This window comes from Malurus melanocephalus, unplaced genomic scaffold (assembly GCF_030028575.1).
Source record: "Malurus melanocephalus ecotype Western Australia unplaced genomic scaffold, MMel_1.1 scaffold_302, whole genome shotgun sequence".
Lineage (NCBI taxonomy): Eukaryota > Metazoa > Chordata > Aves > Passeriformes > Maluridae > Malurus > Malurus melanocephalus.
In genome coordinates, this window is record NW_026623534.1 from 713,031 (window position 1) to 739,663 (window position 26,633).

Sequence of the window (26,633 nt, forward strand, 5' to 3'; positions counted from 1 at the left end):
TGCTTGCTAAACAAGAATTATGTTTATTTAGCTAGTGAATCACCTAGAGGAGTAAATTTTCACTTTCATGATAGCAATCTGTCAGGCTTGCAAACACCCAGAAATAGGAATTAAAGATTATTTTAAATGTAGTTATAAAGGTCATAAAAAGTCTGATTTAGACTGAGGTACATTTACTCAAAACTGAGATTCATTGAGTGGTAGCAAACAAACAGTTCCTCAGACAAATGCACTTTTTTCAGTATACATGTTACAGAAAAAAAATAAAGAAATGTGCATTAACTGGTGGTGTCCACCAAGCTGCATATTAATATTCTCTTACACCAAACAGTTTGAAACAAGGGAAATGTCATTCTATTATAATTTCATGTTACGATTCATTTGGCTAAACTGCAGCTTAAAGTTGCTTTGCCATATTAAAAGATTACTACAATAATTTCCACATGAACATTTAGACTTGAGTTTTACTCCAGGACTAAATATGGCATGATTTGCTTTTAATCTGTTGAATAGCTAAAAWCTGACAATTAAAAAAACTACAACAAAGAAAAAATTAAGTTGAAGCAATGTGAATCTCACATCATTGAACCACTTCTAATGGTTAAATGTTAGTATTTAACAAATTCAAAGAGTTAATGAATCCTTGCATTCGTTCGGTCTCCTGTGCCTTAGCTAGGATGCATAAATACAAAAGACAGCAGATACTGGTAAAAGCTTCAGGACAGAAAGTGCTTGACGAAGGTACAGTTCTCAAGTGTGTTTGGTGAGAGAGTATAAGGGCAGATGCACTGATGAGAACCATTACAAGAAGAGTCAATTTCGTGTTAAAGTGTTCAAAGATGTCACCTTAAGCAGAAAAAAGCTTTAATAACGTCTTCTTAGACATATTAGGCATTTCCAGAGTCTACATCATTAGTGTTGTATTCTAGCAGGACATCTCCATATAGTTATTGTTTGTTTCTATTTCTCTCCTGAAAAAAACAGAAAGAAAAAAGGACAATCATGTTAATACACAAAGATCAACATTATCTCCTTTCATTTTATTCAGCATTTTCATTGCTTGCAATCTAGCTAAATCAGGCAACATGTTTTCAAGGAAACAGCTGCAATCATTTTCAGGAATATGAAATTATCTGATTTAAGTCAACTGCTTCAAAAGAAACACAGAAGTATACATCAAACTACAAGGCAAGCATGTTCCAAAAAATTACTATCAAAAAAGGACTTGTAATATCATTATTACAGTAAAATACAGTAAAATATATTGCACAAAGTGAACTGAGCAAGGAAACMAAGGGACCTACAAATAAGGCAAAGATGTACCCTAAATCTTCTGCTTAACTTGACAAGAAATCGTCTACTCTCCATCCATTATATCCTTTAAAAAATATGGTATTTCCAGGTATCTCCCTCCAGACCCCAKGTAATAAAATGTTCCAAAGTTTTTACGATCAAAAGGTAAAGAAACTAGGTGGTMCAATACCATCCTGCATACAAATGCTCAAATGGCAAAAAAAATATTTTAAGAAGGCCATTCATTCCTTTTTTTAGAAATTACTTTCAATAACAAAATGAAAAATCAGTGAAATAAGAATGGCTACAAAGAGACCCCACTTCAGTGTGAGCTGAGCTGCAGTGAAGACCATATTAATTACACAGCCTCCATAGCACAGTGAGATGCTGCACTTGGCATTTAGGGTTAAAYACTAATGGCACTGTAACTCTATCAAGGACTAACTCATAGTCCGTAGTACAAGTCTAACAGAATAAATGACATTTTCAGTGCTTTATCATCATCCTCCAYTTTCTCTCCTTTGTTCAAGGCATACACACAATTAGGCATTATAACTATCTTTAGGAAAAAAACTGATCAAATCTTGTTGCTTTCATAATGCATCTTCTAGCATGTAAAAAAGCCACTGTGGTCTGAGTATAAAAAACTAAGACCTTGTCCTTCAGTAGCTTGTTCCATAACACCTTTCTTTATATGTACAATTGAGCACATTATAGAAAGGTAAGAATACCTGCATCGAAGAAAGGTAGGTTCCCATCCCCATTAAAAGAGAATAAAAAGACAAGAAAAATACCTCTCCATTTTTCTATTATTATTSCATCATACAGCATATTATAAATGGAACAGTAACACAGCAGGGAAAACAAAATAACCCAGGAGGCATTTGAACAATGATTTCAAAACCACTCTCTCAGATACTGCATTGAAATTTTATTATACTGGAAACTATTTCATAAAACTGCAAATTAGCATATGAACCCACACAGATTCTCACAAAAAGACATTCTATTGAAAGAATAAAGTATATAACATTTATACTGGTTATTACTAGTGATCTAGTCCTTTATAAGACAGATCTCCAAGTTGCTTCAAGACAAACACCAAAAACAGTAAAGCTTAGTCTTGATCACAAAAAACAGCTCATGGTTACAACAGCTCTGTATCTAAGATTCGACATTTGCTAGAGCAGAACTTCAGTATATTTAAAGCAAGAACAACACTTGGACTATTCTAATAGAAAATTCTTTTTGATCATTTAAAAATATGACTAAGATTTTCATAGTAAGATGCTGTTTTTAAAATGTAAGATTGATAGTATCTGTCATTAATACAAGCTGATATCTTAACAATGCACTGTTGGCTGAAAACAGAAGATGACTGGCCTCATGCCTCACTATGCATGTAAGATATGCAAAAATAGCCTGCTCACGCACATCTCAGATTGTTCCTCTAATATTAGCAGACTTCAACTGCAAGAACTACACAAAGTATTGAAAAGCACTCCTGTGGTAGTAAGTAGAAGCCTATGAAACTGCAGTGTTAAAATACTGATACTGTGTATTTAACAATTTTTAATACAATCTGTATACAACTAAAATCGTCCATTCCTGTTCATCTGCAAGCACTACATATGTCACCACTGACTCAGGCTGTCTAGAAAGACTCTGCATTTCAAACTGCTGTAAACTGACCAACATTACACCTCGTGAAGCCCTCAACTCAAAATGTGTTTAAGTTTATAAAAATTCAAGTAGAAAAGGGATTACATCCTGACTATCTACTTCCAGTTGATGAAATAAAGGATGTGTTGCAAATTTTGTCTGCTTTGAATTCTACAGAAGAAAWAGGCTTCAAAACATCAACACACTTTTCCTGTAGTCTCAAAATAACATATTACTACATTTATATTTAAATAYTTCAAGCAGACATACAAGCATGACATTTTTCAATGCAAGTGAACAGTACATTCTTCAAATACTGGTATCAGTGACATTTGACACACCGTACAGCAAAACAGAGAGAAAGAAGTCCTGATTGATTCAAAACACAGGCAGTGGTATTCCACTAAAAAAAAACTAACTCCTCCTCAACTCCAAGTCAGATCACACTCTTGGACCACTGTCTATCTCAAAATGTGATTTTCTTCTGTTTTTTTTTTGTTTTTTGTTTGGGTTTTTTTTTTTGTGGTTATAGAAAAACTAACAGAAGACTACCTCCAGAAGATTTCTACCACCAGAGCAGAAGTTTCCAGCATAATCAACAGGATTTCAATATATTTCTCTTTTACCCAGTTAATTTCATTTCTTGTATTCAGATGAGCAAAACTTTTGTCACATCTCTTGCAATGCTCTTGGATGAAAACTTTCTCATGTATATTAAAGTTCCCTGCCAAAGGCCAACTTCACTTCAGAACTCACCATGGTCAGGGTACCCATCTTTAGGGAGTTTATGAACAGGACACTGTTCATCTAATGAAAATCAAATACCATTCAAATTAGGACTATGTGGGAACATATTGGTTGGTTAAAAGGTACCTGTCAGACACAGACCATATACTGAGCAGATTTCACATATGCAAAAAACTTCCGGCACAAACCAAGTAAAGATGAATTAAAGAAAATGCCTAGGTTTCTGTGCTACATTAACAAAACTATGAAATTAACATGGTCTGAAGTGTGAGGCTGACTTACTTGCAAATTTTAGTTGTCTGAATTCACAGCATTAATTRAATGATCCCATGCTGAGAATTAGCTGCAATGTAATTTATCCTCAGATATAATGAAACCTCWGTGCTAACAAAATTTCAAAATTCAAAGCAACAAAAACATTTCCWGATCTGATTTGAAACAAAGCTACTGAGATGCACACAACACTGACTAAGGGATTTCTTTGCCACAAAGAAGGTAAACGAAAAAGTCTTGATTTAAGTAGTCCAGACGTAAATACAAATGTAGCCTAACAAGAACAGGAAGCTACTACAGTCCTTGGCTATATTTTATTTTCCAAGGTCGCACAAACTGAAGCTCAAGGTCACGGAAGGCAGATCTGAAAGWATTTGGCTGATTTTTACAATAGTTGCAAGTGCAACTATTTCAAGGTGTCCATTCTGAAAGCTATCCAGGGTTGCAAACTTACACAGGCCAATTGCAGTGTTCCCACACACACTTACCTCCAGCACTATCTGCTATACTTGTAAAAAAAACAAAACAAAAAAAAAAACCCAACCTAGAATTCTGCCAAATCTTTGCCTCTTACTACAATGCTTAAAGTGTTCATGCCTARAGCTGTCTGCTCTGCCCCTCTCCCAAGAGGCAGCATTCTCACAACAGCTTCAGAAGTTGCTTTACTGCAAACTGTGATTAAATCTTCAACTTAAAAGCCCTGCTCATCTGCAATGTAAGCTAACATGTCAGACTGCATTCTGCCAAGTGAGGCGCGGGCACTCATCTGCTCTGCCAACTGTGCTGCGTGGGCAGAAACACCTGGCAGAGGCAGAGCAGGCAGCTGTAGAGGTGGTGAAAAGAAGCCACAGCAAAGTTCATGARATCTCATTTACTAACGGCAGCAGCCATAACCTGCAATTTATTTCGGCCCCGTGTACCATTACAGCGAGGACAGCATACACATTGACCTTAGTGCTTGAGAACCACAATGAAAAACAGATTACTAGAACACTAAAAAATGCCAGAAATGTTTACTCCATTTATATCACTAGCTCTCAATGTATACATCATTACTGAAACTTTAAACTTTATTTGTAAAATACTGGTCATTTTTAACTACTCACTATTAAATTCCCAACTAAACAGGGCACGTCTCCTCAACACAGGAATTACCTCAGAAACAGATAAATATATTTAAATGCATTTTCTGAGAACTTCTGGGAATTCTAGGAAGAAGGGAGRGAAGGATCAGATGGGAAGGATCAGATGAGAAGGGTCTCTAGAAGTCTTAAATGAACCTAGAAGTTTTTCCTGCGCAGATGCCATCCCCTCCCTAAACACTAATTTTCTTCCATTCCTTAACCCAACATGAAAACCACAAGGCACAAATTAAAATCCAAAGTTAACATACAAAGTCAAATAAGGTTTTACAACTTCAAAGTAGCTCCTTGTCCCAATAAGMTTTATGAATTCTCATCTGAGACCCCACTGCTGCAGATCAGCGGAACTACAGACAGTATATAAGGTTCTCAAGCATATAAATATTAAAAAACTCTGAAAAAGCCAGAAGACCTAAACTTCTAATTTATTTATTCTTCCTACTAGCTTTGATGGCAGTTTACTTATTACCGTCACTGAAACATAAGTAAGTATATTTTCCTATTATAGGAACAAATGTGAAAAATTTACAGTAAAAAGGTAGATAAATTTAAATTTTAGTAAACACATGCACTGCTTGTAGAACATGGACACACCACAGAGTTTTATGATGGGAATGACAAAGACAGTAAGAACTTAATCCACATCTAAAATTTCACAGGTACAACCATTCAGAAGGCAGAGGTGGAGAAAGTAAGCAACTACTTTAAAGATACCATATGGTAACACACAACAAGGAAAAGCTCTGCAAAAACCAAGCTTGAACTCTATGATCCACAAAAGCCTTCCAGCCTTATTTTCCCAGTTGGATACTTTCAGTGGTGGATCAGCCAATTCTAACTACAAGAAGCAAGTGCTTTGCTTCAGTGCTGTACATCATTATACACTGAAATATCAGACTTTAATTATCTACCAGACAGCCATTTCAGCAAGTTCATTTAAAAGAAAAAAAAAAAAAATCAAGCCTCCAGATCCTCATTATTGTTTGTTAACAATGCTCAGAGTACAACACTGGCTTTGAAGACTGACAAGAGACAGTTTCTCACTAAATCTATAAAAATTGCATCTAGTGATGGTCCCTGTCCCACCAAAAGAATCAGAATGATGACTCTGAYACATGGGTTATTTTTTCTCAGATGCCCATGGGGCAACAAGAACACATTTAATTGCTCTGCTGAGGAATTTACAGTAGCCTTGGAAGGGAAATAACATTYACTGCAGGGCTTACAAAATACACTGAGGAAGAGTTTCTCAGGCAGTTTTCCTTTAAGCCTCACCACTCATGCACTTTGAACAGGTGTAATTCAAATTCCAATCTACCATGAGGAAAAATGGACTTACTGTTTCTTGGTTTCCTGTTTATATGAAAATGCAGGGAAGATGGAAATTTACGTTTACTTTTTACAACTTACTATAATCCCTAGGGCACAGGATTAATTACTCATCAATATTAACTACAATACCAAACCTCTGAAAAAAATCACCAAGAACTGGGCTCAAATGATAAGTTTTGTATTGTTTCATTTCAGCTAGATGAATATGAAGGTTTAAGCAAATCARTTTTGATATAAAACAATCCTGGTTCCACTGAATCTACAGGAACAGCTTTGAAACATACAGATCTTATGTATCTATTAAAGTCCCAATTTTTTCCAGCAAACTACTTCCCGAAATCTTCACTGAGTTTCTGCTAGCTAGCCCATCTGTGGTATGAATCAATGAAGCAAGGTTGTAAAGAGTTGCAAAGGCTGGGACTTCCTTGCAATATGCAGGCATATTTCTTCCCTGCAAACTGCAGGAAAAGCACCACTGTTCAAGACAATTTGTTCTTAACAGAGCACTGAACTCTGAGTAGATATATAACAGGAAGCAGAAGGCTGCCTTATGAATTTTCACAGTTATTTGTGTATACTTGAGATTCTGCTTCTGCTCTGGAACAAGCAATCTAGAATTTGCTTCAAAAAAATCACAACTTAAAAGACATAGAATTTAGAAAAGGCACAGTTGTCACAGATGCAGCTTGATTTAAGTTTGAAGTCTTGTCTGAGGTAGCTGCCTTGATATTTAAGAACATTGAAGTATTAGATTACAAAAAATGACTGATCCCTTAAGCATTTAAGTGAACCATTGGGTTGATATTCCTAGCTTTTCCAATAGGGGTCCCTATTTTACAGGAGAAATTGGTCTTTYGATTCCCACTGTAAGAGAAGTTGAATCCACTCTGTAAATACAAAGTACTTTGTAGGCTTGATTTTCAGGTGGGGATTTCAAACAAGCAAACAAAGAAAGAAACAACAACAAAAAAACAACAAACAAAAAAAAATCCACCAGAAAACGACCACCAAAAAAACCATCCATGACAAGATCCACACAAGTTGCTGCTATGAACCAAGACTGCCTGTGAGTTTAATTACTTTCCACCTCTTTCATTCAACAGTCTAATATTGCAGTTTTCCTCTTGCATCATCACCAGAGAAATGCAGGCAACATCACTACTCAAACTCTTACATGACCACTCTGTAAGAAACCACACTGTAACATCTATCACCATCCTCTAATGAATTCTAAACCCTACCTTGGAACAGAAACAATTGACTCCACTAAATGCACAGAAAACAGGCACATTTGAAATCCCTGCGTCTGTAACATAAGAACCTGAACGTCATTTTGAAGTGTTTCTAAAAGACTAAAGACACACAAACAAATGAAGACMTGGTAAATAAGCACACCATCATGGAAGGGAAGTTCTGGATCAATATGTCCAAAATTATTCTAGCTCCAAATAATCATCTTCTCCCATGACCAGGGATACATATTCATCTCATGACTATCAAGGGAGGGGAAGAAGTGTCTCCTGTTTCTACTTTCTCAGTTTCAATWATGAAGATGACACTGCTGATAAACATGAAGCTCAAGGAAATTGCAAAATAATGTTCCTTGAAACTTCATCAAAAGCATACAGGAAATGAACATGTTTCTCAGAAATATTAACTACATAACCCTATTTTAGATAGTTTCATGTTTATTACATGAACCTATTTTAAAAATTGTTTAGCACAAACATCATTTAAGTGCATGGAAAATTTTTGTCAACTACCTGTTTTCCTTAACTGAAAATCTGTGTGATTTTGATATTATGACACAGTAATTGATAGTTGGRGATTAAGAGGAGGAAGAAGCAGCTACAGATCACTCTTAATGGATGTTTTCTCCCTTCATGATATTTTTAAGTATCAAATCAAACACAGTGTCAGCAATGTCCTAGAAAGGAAAGGAGTTGCACTGCTTAATAGTGCAGCCTGGTTATGACCCAATTATCAGAGAAACAAAAGTAACATCGGTATCAGAATAAAAGGAGGGAAAAAAATGACTCCTTTTCAGAGTCAAGAAGTTCTAGCTATGTCAGCATTCCTACTGCAAGATATGCAATACAACARGAGAAAGCTAAAATTTTAAATGCTTAGTTATCTGCCATTTAAAGGCTTCCTGAAAGGAGCAAAAATTCCAAATGCTAATTACATAACACAAATATTTACTAATTTTTTCTGTCTTACCTCATGAATAAAAATCAATTATTTTTCTAGATTATCATACTAAGAAAGCCATCGAGCACGCTACAATTACATGAAACCATGACCTTTTTTCCCACTGTATGCTACAAATGTAGAATTCTCCACCAAAAAGCACCAAAAGAAGTCCTAGGACAACAGGTAATTGCACATTAATAAGTCACCACCTGAGGACAAGGAAGTTGTAATCTGCCAACAACTGCATTTTTAATCAGTCAAAGAGCCCCATTTTATTTTCATCCATATAGCTACTGAAGATCAGGTGCAAAGCTACTACTACAAATGTTCTTACTCCTTTTCAATACCTTTTATTTTCTAAAATGTAATTATGTCATCTTGAAAGGCATATTTTGAGATTTCTGYTTCATTCATTTAGCTTTTACAGCTACAACTTTGTTAAAAGACAATAAAATGTATTTTTAAATAATATGCATACAAATAGGAACATTTACACCACAAAGCAGCAGTTAAGTAAGGACAAATGGAATTCCAGATTATTTCAATATATGTCTGATAGAACTCATAAAGAGCATCCCTCATTTCTTTGATCCTTCGGTAAAAGACCACAGTACTTGTATGTTTAAAGCAGGACACTGGAATCTGAGCTGTAAAAGAACAGGAATGATTACTGCACAACTCGAGCTGCAGATACCTTAYCCACACTAGGGTCACATCAAACAGTGGTAGACATGAGAATTCTAATACTCATGCTTAAAGAGAGTATTCATTATAATTTTTAAGTAACCTTTATGAAATGGCAAAGTTAGTGRGGTTTCATGTTAATCAGATACTATTCTTTGAACTTTTAGAAGTATACTGCCATACTGTAATAAATACTGCTAGGCCATATTGGAAATGAATTATTGATCCCCCACAGTCGTTAAGATGAAACTTTTACAAGCAATTATTTTAAGWTAACTTAGCTGTAATGATGAACAGTGATTTAATGTAAATTAAATCCCTAAATCGTTTGCTGTTTATGGTATTTAGAAAGTTTGTAACCACCTATGCAATAACAAAACAGTAACTGAATTTCAAGGAACATGGAAGTGACTACTGCTACCTAATGCATTTAATAATTAATAACAGTGTTTCATGACCAGAACACTGGAAACAAAGTGATTGCCACAGCTGCCAAAGAAAATGAGCACGAACTTAATTTACACAGTTCTACTGGCAGCAGAAAGTGCTCTTATTTAAATACAGCTCATGAAAGCCTAGCTGGCAGTAGGTAATAAAGAATTACTCAATTAACCATAAACCAGAGCTTACAATACTAATTGGTGCATTTATAAACTTGAATCACAAAAGAGTTAACAATTGTACGTTTACAATTTAAAGACAGATTGCTTGTATACTGTGTGATAAAAGAAAAAACCCTAAGATTTAAAATCAGCATTCAATCATAAAAGAATGTTAAAGATAAACTCTTAGTAGATGTCATTAGTTTAATCTGGACTTTCTATATTTTAAGTGCATAGTAATTTGCTTAAGGTATACCTCAAATCTACAAAGAGAAAACCTCATGACTAACTTACACAGCTCCAAAGCAAGTTCTCATAATTGGTCATAAAACCAATTTGTATAATGCTGTAAAGAGCCAATGCAAGTATCTTGACAAGTAAGTTACCTTTCCCAACACTGCTAAAGGAAAAYAATTTACAGAGAAAGAGTTCAGTACTTGAGTCATACAAATACTGTGTTTTTCTCTGAAGCTATTTATCAAATAGTAAAGTTACTTTATTACTCAAATACCCATAATCACAGTTATCTAGTTCATACCTACTAAATACYCAATACTCTGCATTTTAAGTTTAGCATACATAGAAATACTTCAATAATCTGCATTCTTCCTCTTCATTACAATTTGTGGCTTTCGCCTACTATGATGSAACMAAACCACAAATAAAACAATCTTCCTGAGTTGCTAGGGCATGTCTGAATTATGACTTGCTTGTAAAGTGTTTTTTTRGAAAGCAGACACTTCTGAAGCAAACAGTTATTTGTGGAATAAATTGAAACTTTAAAAATTCAGAAAATACTGAAGCACAAAGGCTACAGAGATATATTATAACCTTAGTCCTCCCAAAACAGTACAAAATCACAGATTCAGAATATCTGGAGCTGGAAAGGGCCCATGAGGATCACCAAAGTCCATTTTCAGGTACTGTGCAGACAGCCCAAGAGTTGCACCATGTGCCTGAGAGTATTGACTAAATGTTTCATGAACTCTACCAGGCTTGGAGGGGGGACCACTTCCCTGGGGAGCCTGTTCCAGGGCCCAACCACTCTTCTTTCTTATACCTGATCTACATCTTCCATGATAAAGCTTCAGGCCATTCCCTGTAAACATGTCACAGCTCACAAGAGTGAAGAAATCAATGCCTSCCCCTCCACRTCCTCTYGTGAAGAYCACAATGAGGTCTCCCCTCAGTSTCCTCCAGGCTGAACAARCCAAGTGTCCACAGCTTCTCYTCACATAGCTTCCCCTCCAGACTATTCACCATCTTTGTGGACCCTTGGGATGCTCTCCAATAGCTTTATATCTTTCCTATTATTGTGGCAATGAAAACAGCACTCAGGACTCAAGGTGAGGYTTCACTAGCACAGGATAGAGTGGGACACTCCGCTCCCTTGCCTGGCTGGTGATGCAGAACTTAATGAAGTTGTACCAAAGCCTGAAAAAGTCAAAGTTTGACCCCTATATTGATTATTAGTTAAAAAAGCAGTCCATTATCCCATCATCAAGATACCATGGAAGTAACAAYACTCATTTAGGGCATAACCCATTTTCTTTTTAGAAAAAAAATTCAAAAGGCATAACCCACTTTCTTTTCAGAAAAAAAATTCAAAATGCATTACACACCTAACTGGGATGGATATATGTCCACTGCCATTCACACCCCAACAACAGAAAACTTTCACCATGACAATTTATTGCAGAGTCATGCAACAGAACTATAAAATTGATTTTAGGTATGTTCAACATTGTTCTAGGGGAGGTGTAAGAAGGAAAAATTAGGAAATTCTTGTTGAAGAATTAGGAAATACAAGCAGGGTGAAACTATCACAGTACTAGAAACCAAAAAGAAGAAAGTATTTCACCTGCATAGCAGCCTCTTTATGTGTCAGCTTCAAGTGAATAAATTCTCACCTTTGTATGTCTCAAGACCCCTAGTTAGCATAAACCCTAGACTTCTGGGGGCTTTTATTCATTAATTGGTCTCTCATGATGAACAGAGACCATTAGCACCATACCACGCTGATGGAAACTCCCATTTTTGAATATTTGCATATCATCTAACTAGCAAAAATAGCTCCTGAAATGTTTCTAATCATGAGACAAATCATTTATTTACAGTTACTGGCAAGTCTGCAAAGAAAGTAAATATAGGAAAAGTAAATATTGTGGCCAATGGTTAGCACAAGTGATTAGGGAGGGTACACAAGACRAAGTAGACAAGTGCAATAAAACAGTTTGAATTAAATGCTTTTCCCTTGTCTGGTTCCCTGAAATGCCTTCAAAACTAAATGTTTCTCTAAAGATATATTTACTCTTCCTTGCAGAAATGAACTATACATTATATTTTTTTAAGAAATGCATATCAGAAATGTCCAAAAWTTATGTCAACACTATACAAGTCATCACTGCGTCACTTCTGTGTTTCACAACTGTAGAAAAGATAAATTGCACCAAGGAGAAAACCTGCTTTTCACAGTAATGATKCTGCTAGTATTTCATTAAAGTAGAACTTGAATTGAAATGTTATGTTAAAGTACACAGCTTCTCTAATTTCTGGTCCTTTTTGTGACATCCAGAAACTGTAAAAATCTAAGCAAGAAGGTTTCAGTTATGGATAATAATTCAGTTTTCATTTGCATTGAAAAAGTAGATGTCAGATGCCTGCTTATTCAGACACAGATACATAACCATTGTGATTAAACACATGACTGAACTAACAAAGAAGTTACAAGAACTTAAWTTTTTTCATTAAGAGCCAGTTATGTCAAGTAGACACTTTGGATAAAAAGTACTGCTTTCTGATTCAACAGCTGTAGACAAATTCCAGATGAATGAAAAACAAGGTTTCCAAAAACAGAAAAAAAAAAAAAAAAAAGCTACTATAATGACACTGATCTCTTACCCTACGCATGGCTTCCTCCTCCTCTTGACGCTTCTCATAATGTGCAAAGTCATCAAAGATTGAGGTGGTATGCTTGAAAGTAGCAATTATTTTAAGCACTTGCTTGGCTTTTTCTAGGGGTACCTCTTGAGTGTCCCTCGAATTGGTAACCGGTTTGTTGTCATTGTTTTCCAAGCGAATATGTCGCAGTTGGTTATTGGGAACGTCTTTGACAAAGATCCATTTGACATCAAACTTCCCCTTCCACTTATCCTGAGACCAGACACCAGCATATGCATTGTAGTCCACAACAGACTTCATCTCAGCCACTCCACAAAAGTGTCCACTGCCATTCACACTGAAGAGTAAATAGAGTGGGCCTTTTCCATTCAGGGACCGGTAAGCAGCATCCAAGCGCTTATTACCATGCTCAGTACTGCACCAGATAGAGTACTTAATGGAACGGTGAATATCGTCCTCTGAATAACTTTTGATTATAAACACACGTCCATTCTTCAGATTCCAATCGAAGTCTTTGGGATTGTAGTTGTTTATGGCCTTTAGTTTCTCCAGCACTGGGTGCACTTCCACACCAGAAGGTGAGGAGCTGACGGATACAACACCTAAACCAAAGTTCTCACTACCAGCTCCGTTGTTCTGGCTGAAGCCCACACCCCTATTACGAGGAGCTACCCAGCGGTTTTGCAGTTGTTGCTGCTGCAACTGGTGAGGCTGGGCCTGCTGCTGAGGTCCTTGTTGCTGTTGTGGTTGCTGTGGCTGAGGCTGCTGTTGAGGCAGTTGGCTTTGCACCAGCGGTGGTGGTTGAATTAATGGCTGAGGCTGCTGGATTATAGTCTGAGGAGGCAGTACTGGTTGAGCTGGGGGTGCTTTTACCACTGACCCTTTGTCATCCCAAGTTCCAATATTCATGTTGTGTTTTATAGGTGGTGGCGGTACAGCAGGGCCCCCAATGCCCACATTACCTTTAGGCTTGAGTTTCGGCTGAGGTTTAGCAGGTTTCCTCGCAATTGCAGCCCATGAGGTTGGTTTAGGTGCTGAACTGCTAACTGGGGGCACACTGTTAGCTGCAATGCTTGTCATACCTGTACTGCTCAGAGCTGAACCTACAGTTTTTGTTACAGCAGCCGTCATGTCTCCACCGATTTTCAGTCCAGTCATGCCTTGCTCAATGCTGCTAATCCCAGGCACCTTGCTCAGAGTATCACTGCCAAATCCAGCCTGTCCATCTGCTATGGCTCTCCCAAGAGAACTAGGCGGATAGCCATAGCTGCTGCTGTAAGCAGAGCTTTGCGTTGATTGTCCCTGAGATCCACTTGTCCCCCATGTAGAGAAGTCTGCATTCCCAGGAAAAAAATTAAATCCATGCTGCCCGAGAAAYGGAGGGGTATTTCCTAATGCCCCAGGTTGACTAAATACACCATCGGGTATGTAATGGTGTTCACCATTGCTCATCTGTCCATAAGTTGTCAAATATGGCATTGGAGGGTCACCAGCAGTTGACCATGCTGCTTCACCTAAAGAGTATGGAAATCCAATGGATGGAGCATAATAGCTAGGCATATATGGGTCTGACATTGGTGGATAGCTGTTACTCTGCAAGAAAATAAAATTAAAAAAATCAGCAATATTGACAATTATGCTCAGGGAAAAAAAAACTATAATACAATCCAAAACATTTTTAAGGGTTATATGAGGGCATTTGTAACTTCCAGCACTCCTCAGAACACAAAAGATGAGTGAGGTATCTGTCAGATAGGACCATTTTTTCAAGGAACCTTCTAAAAGCACTAAGGGGCCCTGTGKTTTTTGGAACATTATCATAATTTTTAGCAACTAAACTAGGTTTGAAATGCCTCCATGCTAACATTATCAAGAAAATAACGAGGTACCTAAACAAGTCATAACTGCACCTTCATAACTAAAGAAAAATARCTGCAACTATGATTTAAAGTTGTGGTATTCTTAGCTTTTGTCAATTTTTTCACTTCTTATTGGAGCATCCAACAGAATATTAGAGTGAAATTGATGCAAGGACATCTGTTTGTTCCAGAAGTAACAAGAAAAAAAACAGGTAACATACCCATGCTACTGAGAATGGGCATTAAATCAGTAYTACATCAGACAGACTCCTGGGAAATCACAGAATTTACTTCTTGAGACATTTGAAGGACTACACCCATATGACTTTTGGTGTTGTTTGAGAGAAGAAATTGCACATTATCATTCTCTAGCTAATGACTCCTTAATGTTGCATTACTGAAGAAAAAAACAAAGGCAAGCAAAATTCTTGGACTTCTAATGATTTGCACTCTCTCTCTCTCAAGACCACTCCAACTTACAAACTTAACATAACTCATATTAACTTTCAACTACAGAAAATAACTGAGAAAATAGATCATAACTCATATTAACTTTCAACTACAGCTCTGAAATTCAAGTCATTAACTTCTTGGCAGAAGAGGTGTACCAAGCTGTAGTAATATTAAGCACCCATCTATTATGCTATGAGTTACATCAACCACCTTTAAAGGAAATCATGTCCAAGCAGTTAATATATTCTCAGAGCCAATAAAACTGTTGTTTTGGACTGCATCCAAAATGATGATTTTGTTGTAAATGTAACAGTTTGGAGTTTGTGTTTTAGCTCAAGTTTCTAGTAACTGCATCTTTCTGAAGCTAGAGCACAAGGACAAGAGCAAGAGACAAAGCATGCTTTTTAACTGAAGCTTTTCCAGTAYTCTTAGGAATACTTAATCTGCACAAAATATCACATGATGAGACAAAATATGACATAAATTATATTACCATGTATATTCAGGCWAATCAGTAATGCTAAGAAATATCCAAAAATTAAGTCTGGAAGTTAGTTGAACATCAAAGTTAACTTCAAGGTAGTAAACAATGATTACTTACCTGATTTGTCTGACTACTTAGATATGGCTCAAAATCATCATCATTTACTGCATCCTTTTGATGAATCGAACCGTTYTGTACTGAAACTAAAAATAAATCTSTATTAGARTRCAGTCTGGAAAATCTGTGCTGCACTTTCAATCTAGGTGACACTTCTTAAWCACCTGTACATTGAAACACATGTTATTGCTAAGCACCACCCCAATTTAAACAAAATAGCTCATTCAATTGATCATGAGGATCAGATCTCAGGGGACGTGTCTGTAAAGATGGCAGCTGGAATATACTACTCCTGTCTATTCTTTCCTGASATCCACAGACAGATGAGAACTACAGGCACACCTTATTTGCACAGGCAGTAAATCCAGCATTTCCGGAAGTACCAGCCCAAGTGCAGACCAACCCGATCTATAGACATATTCAACAGGTTCAGAGAAAGTTGCAACATAYGGCTTTCTCTGCCAGGAGGAACGGCAGTTACACACCAAGACAACCACGAAGGGCACCACTATTCAGCTATTTAATCCTGTATTTCCTACATAACTGTACTGCATTACTGGCATCTCTGAAGCTYTGAGGTGGCAAAGACAGAAATAAGAGCTTAAGTCCCAAAGGGTGATTACAAGCCTTTCCCAAYACATATGCCACTATATGCTGGAATCTCTTCCCACCTGCTCTTCTTGGTCTCCTATTACCTTTCATTTCATCTAAAGCATTACACCTACCTGGAATCTTCCAGCTGCCCAAATTACTTGAAGTGTCTCTCTACCATCTCCCAGGCTACTATCCAAAGAAAGCCACACTTCACAAATTTCCACTGTTTCCCATAGTGCAAAGCAGAAGAGGGACTTAAACCAGCACTTGTAATTATATAACCTGAAGATGAAGATCTGTTCTCAAAAAAAATTTACTGGTTTTCCAAATGCAACTTTTTTTTTCTTTTTTTTTTCTTTTTTTTTTTTTTTAATTATATTCCAAGTAGGTTCAGTGGGGGGAAAAAAGAAAGTTTCAGGATGACCATTAAGGTGCACTGAAAAACCATGACTGCACAAGCTACAACAAAACAACAAATTTTCTGAAATTTAAAAAAACTGAGTTAGGAGCCAACTCTGTGGTTACCCTCTTTTGGCAAAAGCTTCTGAAAAGCATATACARCCATATAACTAAATATTCAACTTCACTGAAATTAGTGTTTAAGAGTCAGGGTTTTTTCCTGCTTCATTGCAGTTAGTGAGGTTGTCACCCAAAATTCACATTGTGGGCCAAATKGTGCTTGAATTATTTTTCACATTTTATTTAAACATCCCTAAAACAAAACTGCCTTCAGTGAATGAAACTATCAGAAAGAAATGACAAAGRAATAGATATAATCACAAGCAATAATCAAAATACTGGAAAATTTTATTAAATTCAGACAGCAGTGAAAAAGAGGTAAAAATTCAAAATTTAATACAGAAGTGGGTTTTTCTTCCCAAAGCAATTATCTGGGAAGAGAACAACTTGTGTTTTAAATACCTTCTTTAAGTTTTAAAAGAACACCTGACACTTCAGTTATTACAAACTGGCACACTGCCTTTCTACACTAGCTACAACCAAATATGACCAGCAGTGCTGATCACAATGCAGTTTAGAACTGGATAGAACAATACTCCTAATTAAACACCACATTTAAATTAAACATTAGGTATTGGGGGTTCTTTTCTCCCATAAATAAAGAGTTTCAGTTAAGGTCATGAATCATCCTGAATTTACACACAATGGTAACATGTTAATGAGCTGGAACACTATATTCCTCTTTATATTTGGCCCAGTTACACACAGGATGATCCTCACATTTTATCTATGCCATGTCCACTGCTTAGACTTAACCAAATAGTACAGACAGCACAGCACAACTCTCAAACACAATTCTATTATAAATGAAAAACACATGGGGCAGCAGCATGCAAGTTTCTTAAAAGCATGCAACCACAACTAAAGGAATAAACAGCTGTAYGCCAAGACAAGTATCCCACCAAAATGAATCCCCACATACTGACAGTTTATCTTCATAAAASGTGTACTTGCTGTGTTTATTGTTCCACAGAATTACTTTTGCTCTAACATAACAACTAATATAAAATATTCTTGTAAATGTAGTTAGTTTCTTATTCATTCTGTACTGAGATTTTAAGTCAGTGACACACAATATTTCTATACTGACATTTTTCCTGGTGAGACACAGACATTTCTTAGTGAAACAGCATCACTGAAAGCATTTTTCCTTAGCTTTTCATTCTAACTTTATATAATGTGTTAATAGTGAAGAATGTAGCCCACACAGATATTTAACAAGAGCAAATGAATGCCTYATTCCCAAAATCTCATGTTAAGTGTTCCAACTGAGCAGTGCAGTGATAAAGAATACTAATTGAAACTAATCTACAGATACTAAAAATATCTGTATCAATACAATGCTAAAAGGACCGTATGTTTCTGCAAACACTGTGAAAACATACAACATAATTAGATATTGGGAAGAAGCAACTCCTCAAATGCAGGAATTTAAAGCTAATATTCTTTTAACTGTACTTCCTTGGAATAACCACTCACAAAAAATGATGGCCAAAGGCAGAAGAAAAACTTTTTCATTAGAAGTCATAACATCTTGATGCAAAGAATAAATACTAAAAGAAACATGTAATATTTCATTCTTATTTTAAACCTAATAATTACACTTAAGCCTTCAAGAAAAAAAGAAAATTATTATACACAAGTTAAGTGTAACAAGTCAGCACCTTCTCATGAYAGATTTGATATGCTGGCACAATAAACAAAAGGGGCAGAAAAATAAAGGAGTTCTGGAATGCCTTGTTTTTCCACACCCCTATAAGACATAATTGCATTGATGTCAGTTGTGATGTTTTATGCCAACTGTAGAGTAGTTGACAACTAGAGTAAGAAAACTCTAATGACAGGATGATTTATTAATTTAAGGCTCTGAAATACAAACATGAATATCTAACACAACAGGTAAATAGTGCTGTTCTACATATTAAAACTACAGACCCACAAACTGTGGTCAAAGGAAACAGCACAGTATATACTCAATTAGAATAAAGCATCCAAGGCATTCTACCAGAAAATAAAAACCAGCTACCTATCAGTATCATTTGCAAGTCTAATACTTTTCAATATGAAATATGTATACACTCCTTTACTGCTACTCACGTTTTTTCTCATATGCTCATATACCAGACATGGACAGCTTCTATCATCCTCTTTAACACTACTACTCTTATGCATAGARCCAACTTCTGATTAGTCTGTTAACTCAGTATCACATCTTCCCTCAAAGCTCCTCTAAGCTGAGACCGATCATGTCAACTGAAAGATTACTGTCTGCTAACATGTGGTCAGTAAGGACTGCTGACACTGACTTAATTCATCCTGCTGAAAAAGCCTCTAAGCCAAAGCCAACTACTTGTGCTACATTGAAGATGGTAGCACAATCTCCTAGACCTTGAATCTAATGCAAAATCAAAACTTAGTTGCACTAAACAGACATAACACCAAATAATTTAACAGAACAGAGATTAATTGTTCTGTTACACTATAGTTTTCATTTATGTCACATTTTCACCAAGAGAATACATTGTGAGTATTCATTATTTAAAAGGATGCACTCCATTAAAAAATCCAAGTTCAGAAATGCAAAAATCTCTTCCTTACATAGCAAACTGAGAGATGTGCTTTGATTCAAACATTCCACAGCAGTGACAAATTATAGAACACAAAAATATGCTAACATAAATAAGCCAAAGTAAAGCTGAGTAGTGCATTTTCACACACTGCAACATAGCACCCAAATAGAAATGCTTAATGCTTCCACTCCAATTCACATATATAGAATATAATTCAAAAACTACCTGTGTGATTCTCTAAGGGATGCAACTCATTAACCTCACTAAAACTGAGAAATTATAATTCAAAGATAGTGAAGCCACAAACTACTGGTTACAATGAGTCTGACTTTTCTTCTCATTTAAGGGCAACATGGATGGTATRACCACTAACTATTTCAAAAACATGAAGTAATTAAAAAGTGCATTTTGGGGGGAAAAAAGTAGAAGTATAAGAATATGAGAGAATAAGTATTCAAGAATGACCGAACTAAGAATGTCTGAGGAGGTTAACACAATCATTTTTCTTTGAATGCTGAGAAATTAAAAAGAAGAGTGAGATCTGGCAACCATATGCCTCACAAGCAATATATGTAACAAGAAGCATATAATCTGCACGTAGACAGAATAATAGAATAAATAAACTGTGGATAACATTAAATGACAGTTCACAGAGAACAATTAGATTAGTTCAGATAATGAACTAAGGGGGGACAAAGAGTACCTGAGCTCAGAAAAAAATCTTTCTTGTCTGCATAAGTACAATAAGCATATTAACACACAGAAGTAGCTGTGTGCATGCTGTTCTATAGCTCAGTTTGCTGAGCAGCTAAGAATTAAATGGACACAAGTGTACTGTTTAGGCGGAAAGAAATTCCAAATAGAATATTAGTAAGGAAACAAATTCCAGACAAAATACTGCAAGATATAATCTGAAATGCTGTTTACAACTGATTTGCCAAGAATTTCAGAGAGAAGAATATTAAGTAGTTAGTAGTTCCTTGTTTCTGTGGGAAAGAAATCCCACAGAGYATGGTATTTAAAAACTAAGACGTTCACAGAAATATGAAAAAAGCAGAAAAGCAGAAGGCCTACAAACACTGACAGAAGATTCTATAGTGGTGCTAAAATGAAGCAAGACCACAAAAATTCTGAGAATAAGGAAGGTGATGTTTTCTGCTCACAGATATGAGTAACTAGTCACATGGTTGCTGTCTAGCAAACTAAGGAAGCTGTTCAAAAGATTCTTCCTGATGATTCCACCCATTACACAAAAAGGCYCAAGGTGTACTGATAAAAAGAGATTATACAAGCATATCACAAAGGCAGCTAAAAAGAAATAACTATTTAACTGTCTGGCTTCTGACACTAATCTTTTGCAAAATAAAACATTGTAAATTGATGTACTGCTGTGCCACAGTAAAAATGCTGGGAAGCAACATTTTGGCACACAATTTTCTGTCATCCTGCTCTGAAATAGAAGACATCCTATAGCTACAACCTCTTCCCATGACTGYCAGACATTATCCTCCATAGAAGCAATATTACAGATTTATACAGAAATACAAGGTATTTACTTACCTTTATTTCCCTGTCCTTTAGGTCTCTGTATATAGAAAAGGGGGGGAGGGAAGCAAAACAAGTTCCATTAGAATCTTCCATTATTGACTTTAGTGTAATTTATTTATTTGCCAATTCTGACCTTTTCAATTTAAATATCACTTTAAAATATTATTAAAGCCATGCTATCATAACAATGCTATGACATTACTTAAAATAACATTATAAAATATTACATTACTTAAAATAACATTATAAAATATTACAAAACCAAAACCTGATAGAATTTCACCAAAAAACATTGAAATCATCTAGGATTTAAGATCATGTGAAGTTTAAATGGTGCTGAAAGGCAGAACAAGTGAATTTTGATTGCCCAGGGCCTGAAAAAACATAGGCAATGAAGAAAAGTAACACATGGGGTTGAAAATAAAAGTTAGTGCCTTTAAGATTACTGCCAACACCTAAATTTCATTATGAAATACCATATTTTAAATTGACTGACAGGTACTTATCAGAGAATAACATGCCTTGCTTTTTAGATATACAACGGAATACACAGTGGTATCATGTGCTGAACTTCAAGTTGTGCATTCCTCACCKAGGCAATCACACTGAGAAAATGAGACAGTCTGTACGAAGCTTTCACACAAAATAATTCCTTAAGGAGGCTTTTTTTTTTTTTTTAGGATTAGTCATTACAAAACACTGTTAATCTGTCATGCACTAAGAATCAATGTAACAGTACAAGTTACAGTTTCCCTAATTCCTCTATAGGAAGATAAAATAACTTAAAAACAAAAACTAACCTATGAAAATCTAATTCACCTTCTCATACACTTTCAACTAAGCAGGAGTGGGTCTCCAGGCTCTTTTAATAATTTTTAGTCCTGAGGAACTCAGTATTCAGAGGTTTGAAAGTTTAGGAAGTAAYCACCTCCATGCTACTTTCACGTGCATTTGTCTCAGAGTTACCATAACACAGTTCAACACTTCATCTAGAGGTGCACTSGTTAGTCACTGCCCTCTCCCAAAACGGGGAAAAAAAATCTCTGTAACCTCAAAAACTCCAACCACCTCATTTGGGATGAATCTAATCCAGGCACAATGGCATGCAAAGACCAACAAGAGACACAGAACTAGAAAAAGTTGGGAAGAAGCCTTCACGAAAGACAGAACAATGAAAAGCTAAGAGATCACTGAGCTAGAAATAAATGCTTAAAGGAAACTGGAGAGCATGCACAAAGACAAAACAAACAAGACGTTAAAGGCACAGGAGAAAAATAAAAGGAGGTAAGAGACTGCAGGACTAAAACTTTTGGGGAGTGGCAGAAGCCCACGGAGGAAGCAGAGACCAAGGCAGAATAGCTTCCAGYCAGAAAGACCAGCAGAGGCCTAGCAAAGGTAAAAAAAAAAAAACAAAATTCTATGCTCGGTGAAGGACCAAATGAAAAAAAAGTGCTGCACAGCGCAAGGAGAAAAACAGAACTGCTAGAAGAAGTAAAGGCTGGGGGGAAAAGCAAAAGCCAGAGGCCCGAAGGGAGAAAAGGTTGGGGTGAAAAGCTTAAGGCAAGAAGCGAAAAGATGCGGTAACGAGGAGCCTGGGGGAGCTTGGGGTGCGCAAAGGAGAGGAGACGGCCCTGGGCGCCGCGGGGAGCCCGGCACACGGCGCTCCCGGAGCGAAKAACAGGGAGCCCGGGGAGCCTGGCCGGGAAGAGCCGGCTCCCGGGTAGGTCACACACAAAGGGGGCCGCGGGCGGGGGCCGGGCCGGCAGCGCTCGGGGCTGAGAGGCGGCGGGCCCTGCGGGCGGGCGGCCGGGGAGGCGGAGCGGCTCCGGCGCGGATCAGCGGTTATAAATAGGGGCGGCCGGCCCGGGAAAAGGGCCCGCCATCCCGGCTCCGGCGAACAGCCTCTCCCCATGGCGGCCGAGAGAGAAGGAAGGAGGGAAGGAGGAGGCCGCGAACCGCGCCGCCCCGGCGGCGAGGGAAGGTGCAGGTGGCCGCCCTGCCGCCGCCCTCCCCCGCCGGCGGTAACGACGGGCCCGGGAAGCGGCAAGGGGAGAGAGCGGGCGGCCGCTSCCCCCGCCCCGCGGGCGGTACCTGGTCGACGCTGGTGGCTGACATTCTTCACGGGGAGCCGCGATCCCCTCGCTCCGCTCCGCCTGGGCCTCGAGTGATTCCGCACGCCGGGGCCGCTCGCTCGCCTCCGCCGCCTCCTCCCCGCCGCCGCCGCCGCCGCCGCCTGATTGTCGCCGCCGCCGCCTGGACTCGCTGCCGCCGCCGATCGGGTTCCCGCTGCAAGGAGCCGGCCGGCCGGACGCAGCGCCGCTTTCCCCCCCTTGCTCTGGTGCTCCGCTTCCCCACAATGGCGGACGAGGCTCCGGCTCCCACTTCCGCTCCGCGGCGCCCTGACCTTCCGCTCCCCCCTCCGCCGGCGTCGCCACTGACCTTTCCCTTCCCGTCCCCGCCTCCCGCCCGTCACGTGGCGCGGGAAGCGGCGCGGTGCGCGGGGGCGGGGCCTGAGGCGGCGGGCGGCAGTGCGCGTGCGCGCGGCGGGAGCGGCAGGCGGGACAGGGTGGAGCTGCTCTTCCCGCCTGTGTCCGGGAGCCAGCGTGCGGATCGGGAATGCCCGGGAACGGGGACCTGGATGGTTCCCTCTGCTCCATCGCTGTGTGCCGGGGAGCTGCCGGGGCGGCGCGGTGTGGCGATGGCAGTCCTCGACCGGGCCGTGAGGGCTCCTGCTGCGTGCGGAGGGCTCGGGCTGCGCCTGTCGCCCGTCTCCTCCTGAGTTACGGAGCACGGAATGGGTCAGGTTGGAAGGGACCACAGTGGGGCATCTGGTCCAGTCTTCTAGCTCAAGCAGTACCGTTCCAGAGCACATGGCACAGGATTGTATCCAGACGGTTCTGGAATATCTTTAGCGAAGGCAGWCTGTTCCAGTGCATGGTCACTCGCACAATAAAGGAGTTCTTTCTCCTATTCAGGTGGAACTTCTGTGCATTTCTTTCGCTCCTTGTCCTGTTGCTTGGTATCACCATGAAGTGCCTGGATYCAGCCTCTTGGCACTCTCCTTYAAGATATTTATAYGCATTAATGAGGCCCCCTCTCAGTCAACTGGAGGCTGAGCAGCCCAGCTCCCTCAGCCTTTCTGCATGACCCAGAAAGGAGACCTTTTCCAGACCCTTGAACCAACGTAGTAGCTTTGCACTGGACCTGCTGCAGGAGCTCCATGTCCCTTTTGTACTCTGGAGCCCAGACCTGGACACATCACTCCAGCTGGGCCCTGCTGCTGCCCCTCCACAGCCCGGGTATGTGCAGGGTCCCGGGCATTTCCTGGGGCTGGAGCCCAGAGCTCAGAGCCCGCGCTGTCTGTGCACTCTGGGCAGCTGAGCTCATGGATGGCAACACCTGCTCATAACCCTTACCCTGCAAGCTCACACCCAGTGTTCTGCTCCTGCCCAGGTACCTGTGCTATAGCACACCTTTGGTAGGAGAAGGAGTGATGCTTTGTCAAATGCGAGGCTTTTTTTTTTGGTCTGGGTGCTTCAACTCCATCATTAATGAATTACACTGTCCTTTATTGATGGAAAAAGTGAAGCAATTGTATTGGGGCTTCTTGCAGCAGCCATCAGTAATATCCAAGACCACTTCAACAATGCCACAAGGGAGAATTAAGCATTTATAAACTTGAATCTGAAAAGTCAGCAATGTAGTTAATATGCTGCTTAGATTTTGGAGGCAAGRATGCCTTAAATCCAACAAAATTGTGTAAACATAGCTGTCAGGGCAATGGGAAGGTACATCCCTCATGACCCGARTCCAAGTGCCTTTTGAAACTTAATGAATCTGTTTTTTTCTTCTCTAAATATAGCGTTCCTGTTCTGTTTTGGTTTTTCTTCTTTTATTAATTGCACAAAGTAATCTTGGGGAAATAACAGTACTGGATAAACACTCAGTTTATAGTAGCAAATAATTTCTTAAAATTGTCAAAAAGTGAACATTATACTGGAAGTTACCCAGATATGGTTTAAGACTTGCAGAATGTTCATTTACTTTGTTGCAGTGTAGTCTGTAATTTTGACCACTAGCTATGAAGGAACACCCTAGAGTACAGAGGAAAGCGACAAGGATGATGTAGGTCTGGATGTGGAAAATAGAAGAAATGATTTCTTCTATTGAAATGATTTCAAAAAAAAGATTGAAAGAAATGGCCTTGGATGGGCTAGAAGGAGAAGAATGAGGCTAGGATATGACAGGAAGAAAATAATCAAATATTTTTATGCATTTCAAACAGAACAAAATACGAATTTAAACTGCAGCTGGYAAGGTCAAAGTTGATCTTTTATGACACCTGGATGAACTAGCTGACCTTTAGTACATCTGCAAATTTAACTTTGCTTAAGACCCTTAAAACACTATGCACAAGTAAGACTGCACTCCCACTTCTAGCACAACAGTTAAAAAGCAGGTGAACTGAATCCTTTAGATTCAGTCTTTCAAATAAGATTTCTRTTTTACAGTTTTCCTAATTCATAGGCAGGTATGGCATGAGGGGAATTTAAATTCTTAGTGAAGTGTTGTAATGTACATACAAAAAGATTGAACAGGCAGAAGGAAAGTAAATCAAACAGAGCACAGGCTCTGGAAGAAGTGCCCACATCAGTCTCCTTACTGGTATGGTAGGCATTCATTTCTGCCTTTGGTTTGCTGAGGTTTTTTTCTGTTTGATTGTTTGTTTGTTTGTTTTCCTGGCATCTTCTGTCCTTATTTCGTTTAGCCACTGTGAGATAAATTCAACTTGGAATGTGTTTTGGTGTGGTGGTGATAATATTGCCATGAGAAATGTGGGTTCTAATCTCTTCCCAATGATCAGAGAATTCAGATCTCAGCATTTCTTAGGCCATAGGCACGTCCCACAAAGTTACATGCTGAACAYGGCACTGAAAATTCCAGTTTCAATCTTAGACACCTTGAATTTGACATCAGCAACACTCAACAAGATTCTRCCACAGAAATCCATTGGGGAATCTGGTCCAGTGAAACAACAGCCTTTAAACCATCTGGTTCTTAGCAGCTTGCGAGTTCTCAATATTTTATCCTGTGACCCAGGAAATGCGGCTTTTAAATCCTCTATTTTTGGAATCATAAAATGGTACYAAAATGCCAGTGTTTCAAATGGTTTTGGCCCTCCTGATTAGACAAAGAAGTCTGGAAAGAAAGCAGCCAAAAMCTTTGAAAATGGGCATCAGGAAAGGACAATTCAAATTTATTAATTAACATCTCATTGGTTTTGACCCAAGGCCATTTATTTTATGAGGCTGACAGCTGTGTTTGAGTATTTCGGATTTTAAATGGTGCTTCTTTTACAGAAATACTGTATTGCCTTTGAGACAGTGCTGGCCCCCAGTGACTTAATAACATATATTTAGTTAAATATGCAGTATAATATGAGATTTTTTTATTCACTTTATAATGGTTGCTGTGATTTGTATGACAAAAATCCAATGCGCTGCAAATGTTTCCAGTTTTTCATAATGTTGATGTCTGTGCTTGGAAGGGATTCTACATTGTTCCTCCTTATCTATACCATTAGGAATGTGGYACAGTGAAAATTATCCTTAAAGAAAGTGCAAATTCAGCAGGATTCCAGTCTGCGTTGCAAGCTTAGG

General features: G+C 38.5%; 2 protein-coding genes across 2 annotated transcripts in view; one reads left to right on the forward strand and one right to left on the reverse strand.

Annotated features, from left to right (window-relative positions):
* On the reverse strand, positions 1 to 23,131 carry YTHDF3 (YTH N6-methyladenosine RNA binding protein F3). The gene is made up of 5 exons (XM_057377151.1): positions 23,065 to 23,131; positions 20,986 to 21,010; positions 15,743 to 15,828; positions 12,830 to 14,422; positions 1 to 971 (listed from the first exon to the last, which is right to left on the reverse strand). Exons 1-5 carry the CDS (start codon positions 23,086 to 23,088, stop codon positions 948 to 950), a joined length of 1,752 nt encoding a protein of 583 aa, XP_057233134.1. The 5' UTR covers positions 23,089 to 23,131; the 3' UTR covers positions 1 to 947.
* The window catches only part of LOC130579945 (zinc finger CCHC domain-containing protein 2-like), a 110,835-nt gene extending 86,053 nt beyond the window's left edge, over positions 1 to 24,782 (forward strand). The window contains exons 2-3 of the mRNA XM_057377152.1: positions 20,986 to 21,010; positions 23,065 to 24,782. Of these exons, the coding sequence (XP_057233135.1) occupies positions 23,330 to 23,752 (423 nt within the window). The 5' untranslated portion in view covers positions 20,986 to 21,010; positions 23,065 to 23,329 and the 3' untranslated portion in view covers positions 23,753 to 24,782. The remainder of the gene's footprint in view (positions 1 to 20,985; positions 21,011 to 23,064) is intronic.
* Positions 24,783 to 26,633: the final 1,851 nt, after the last annotated feature.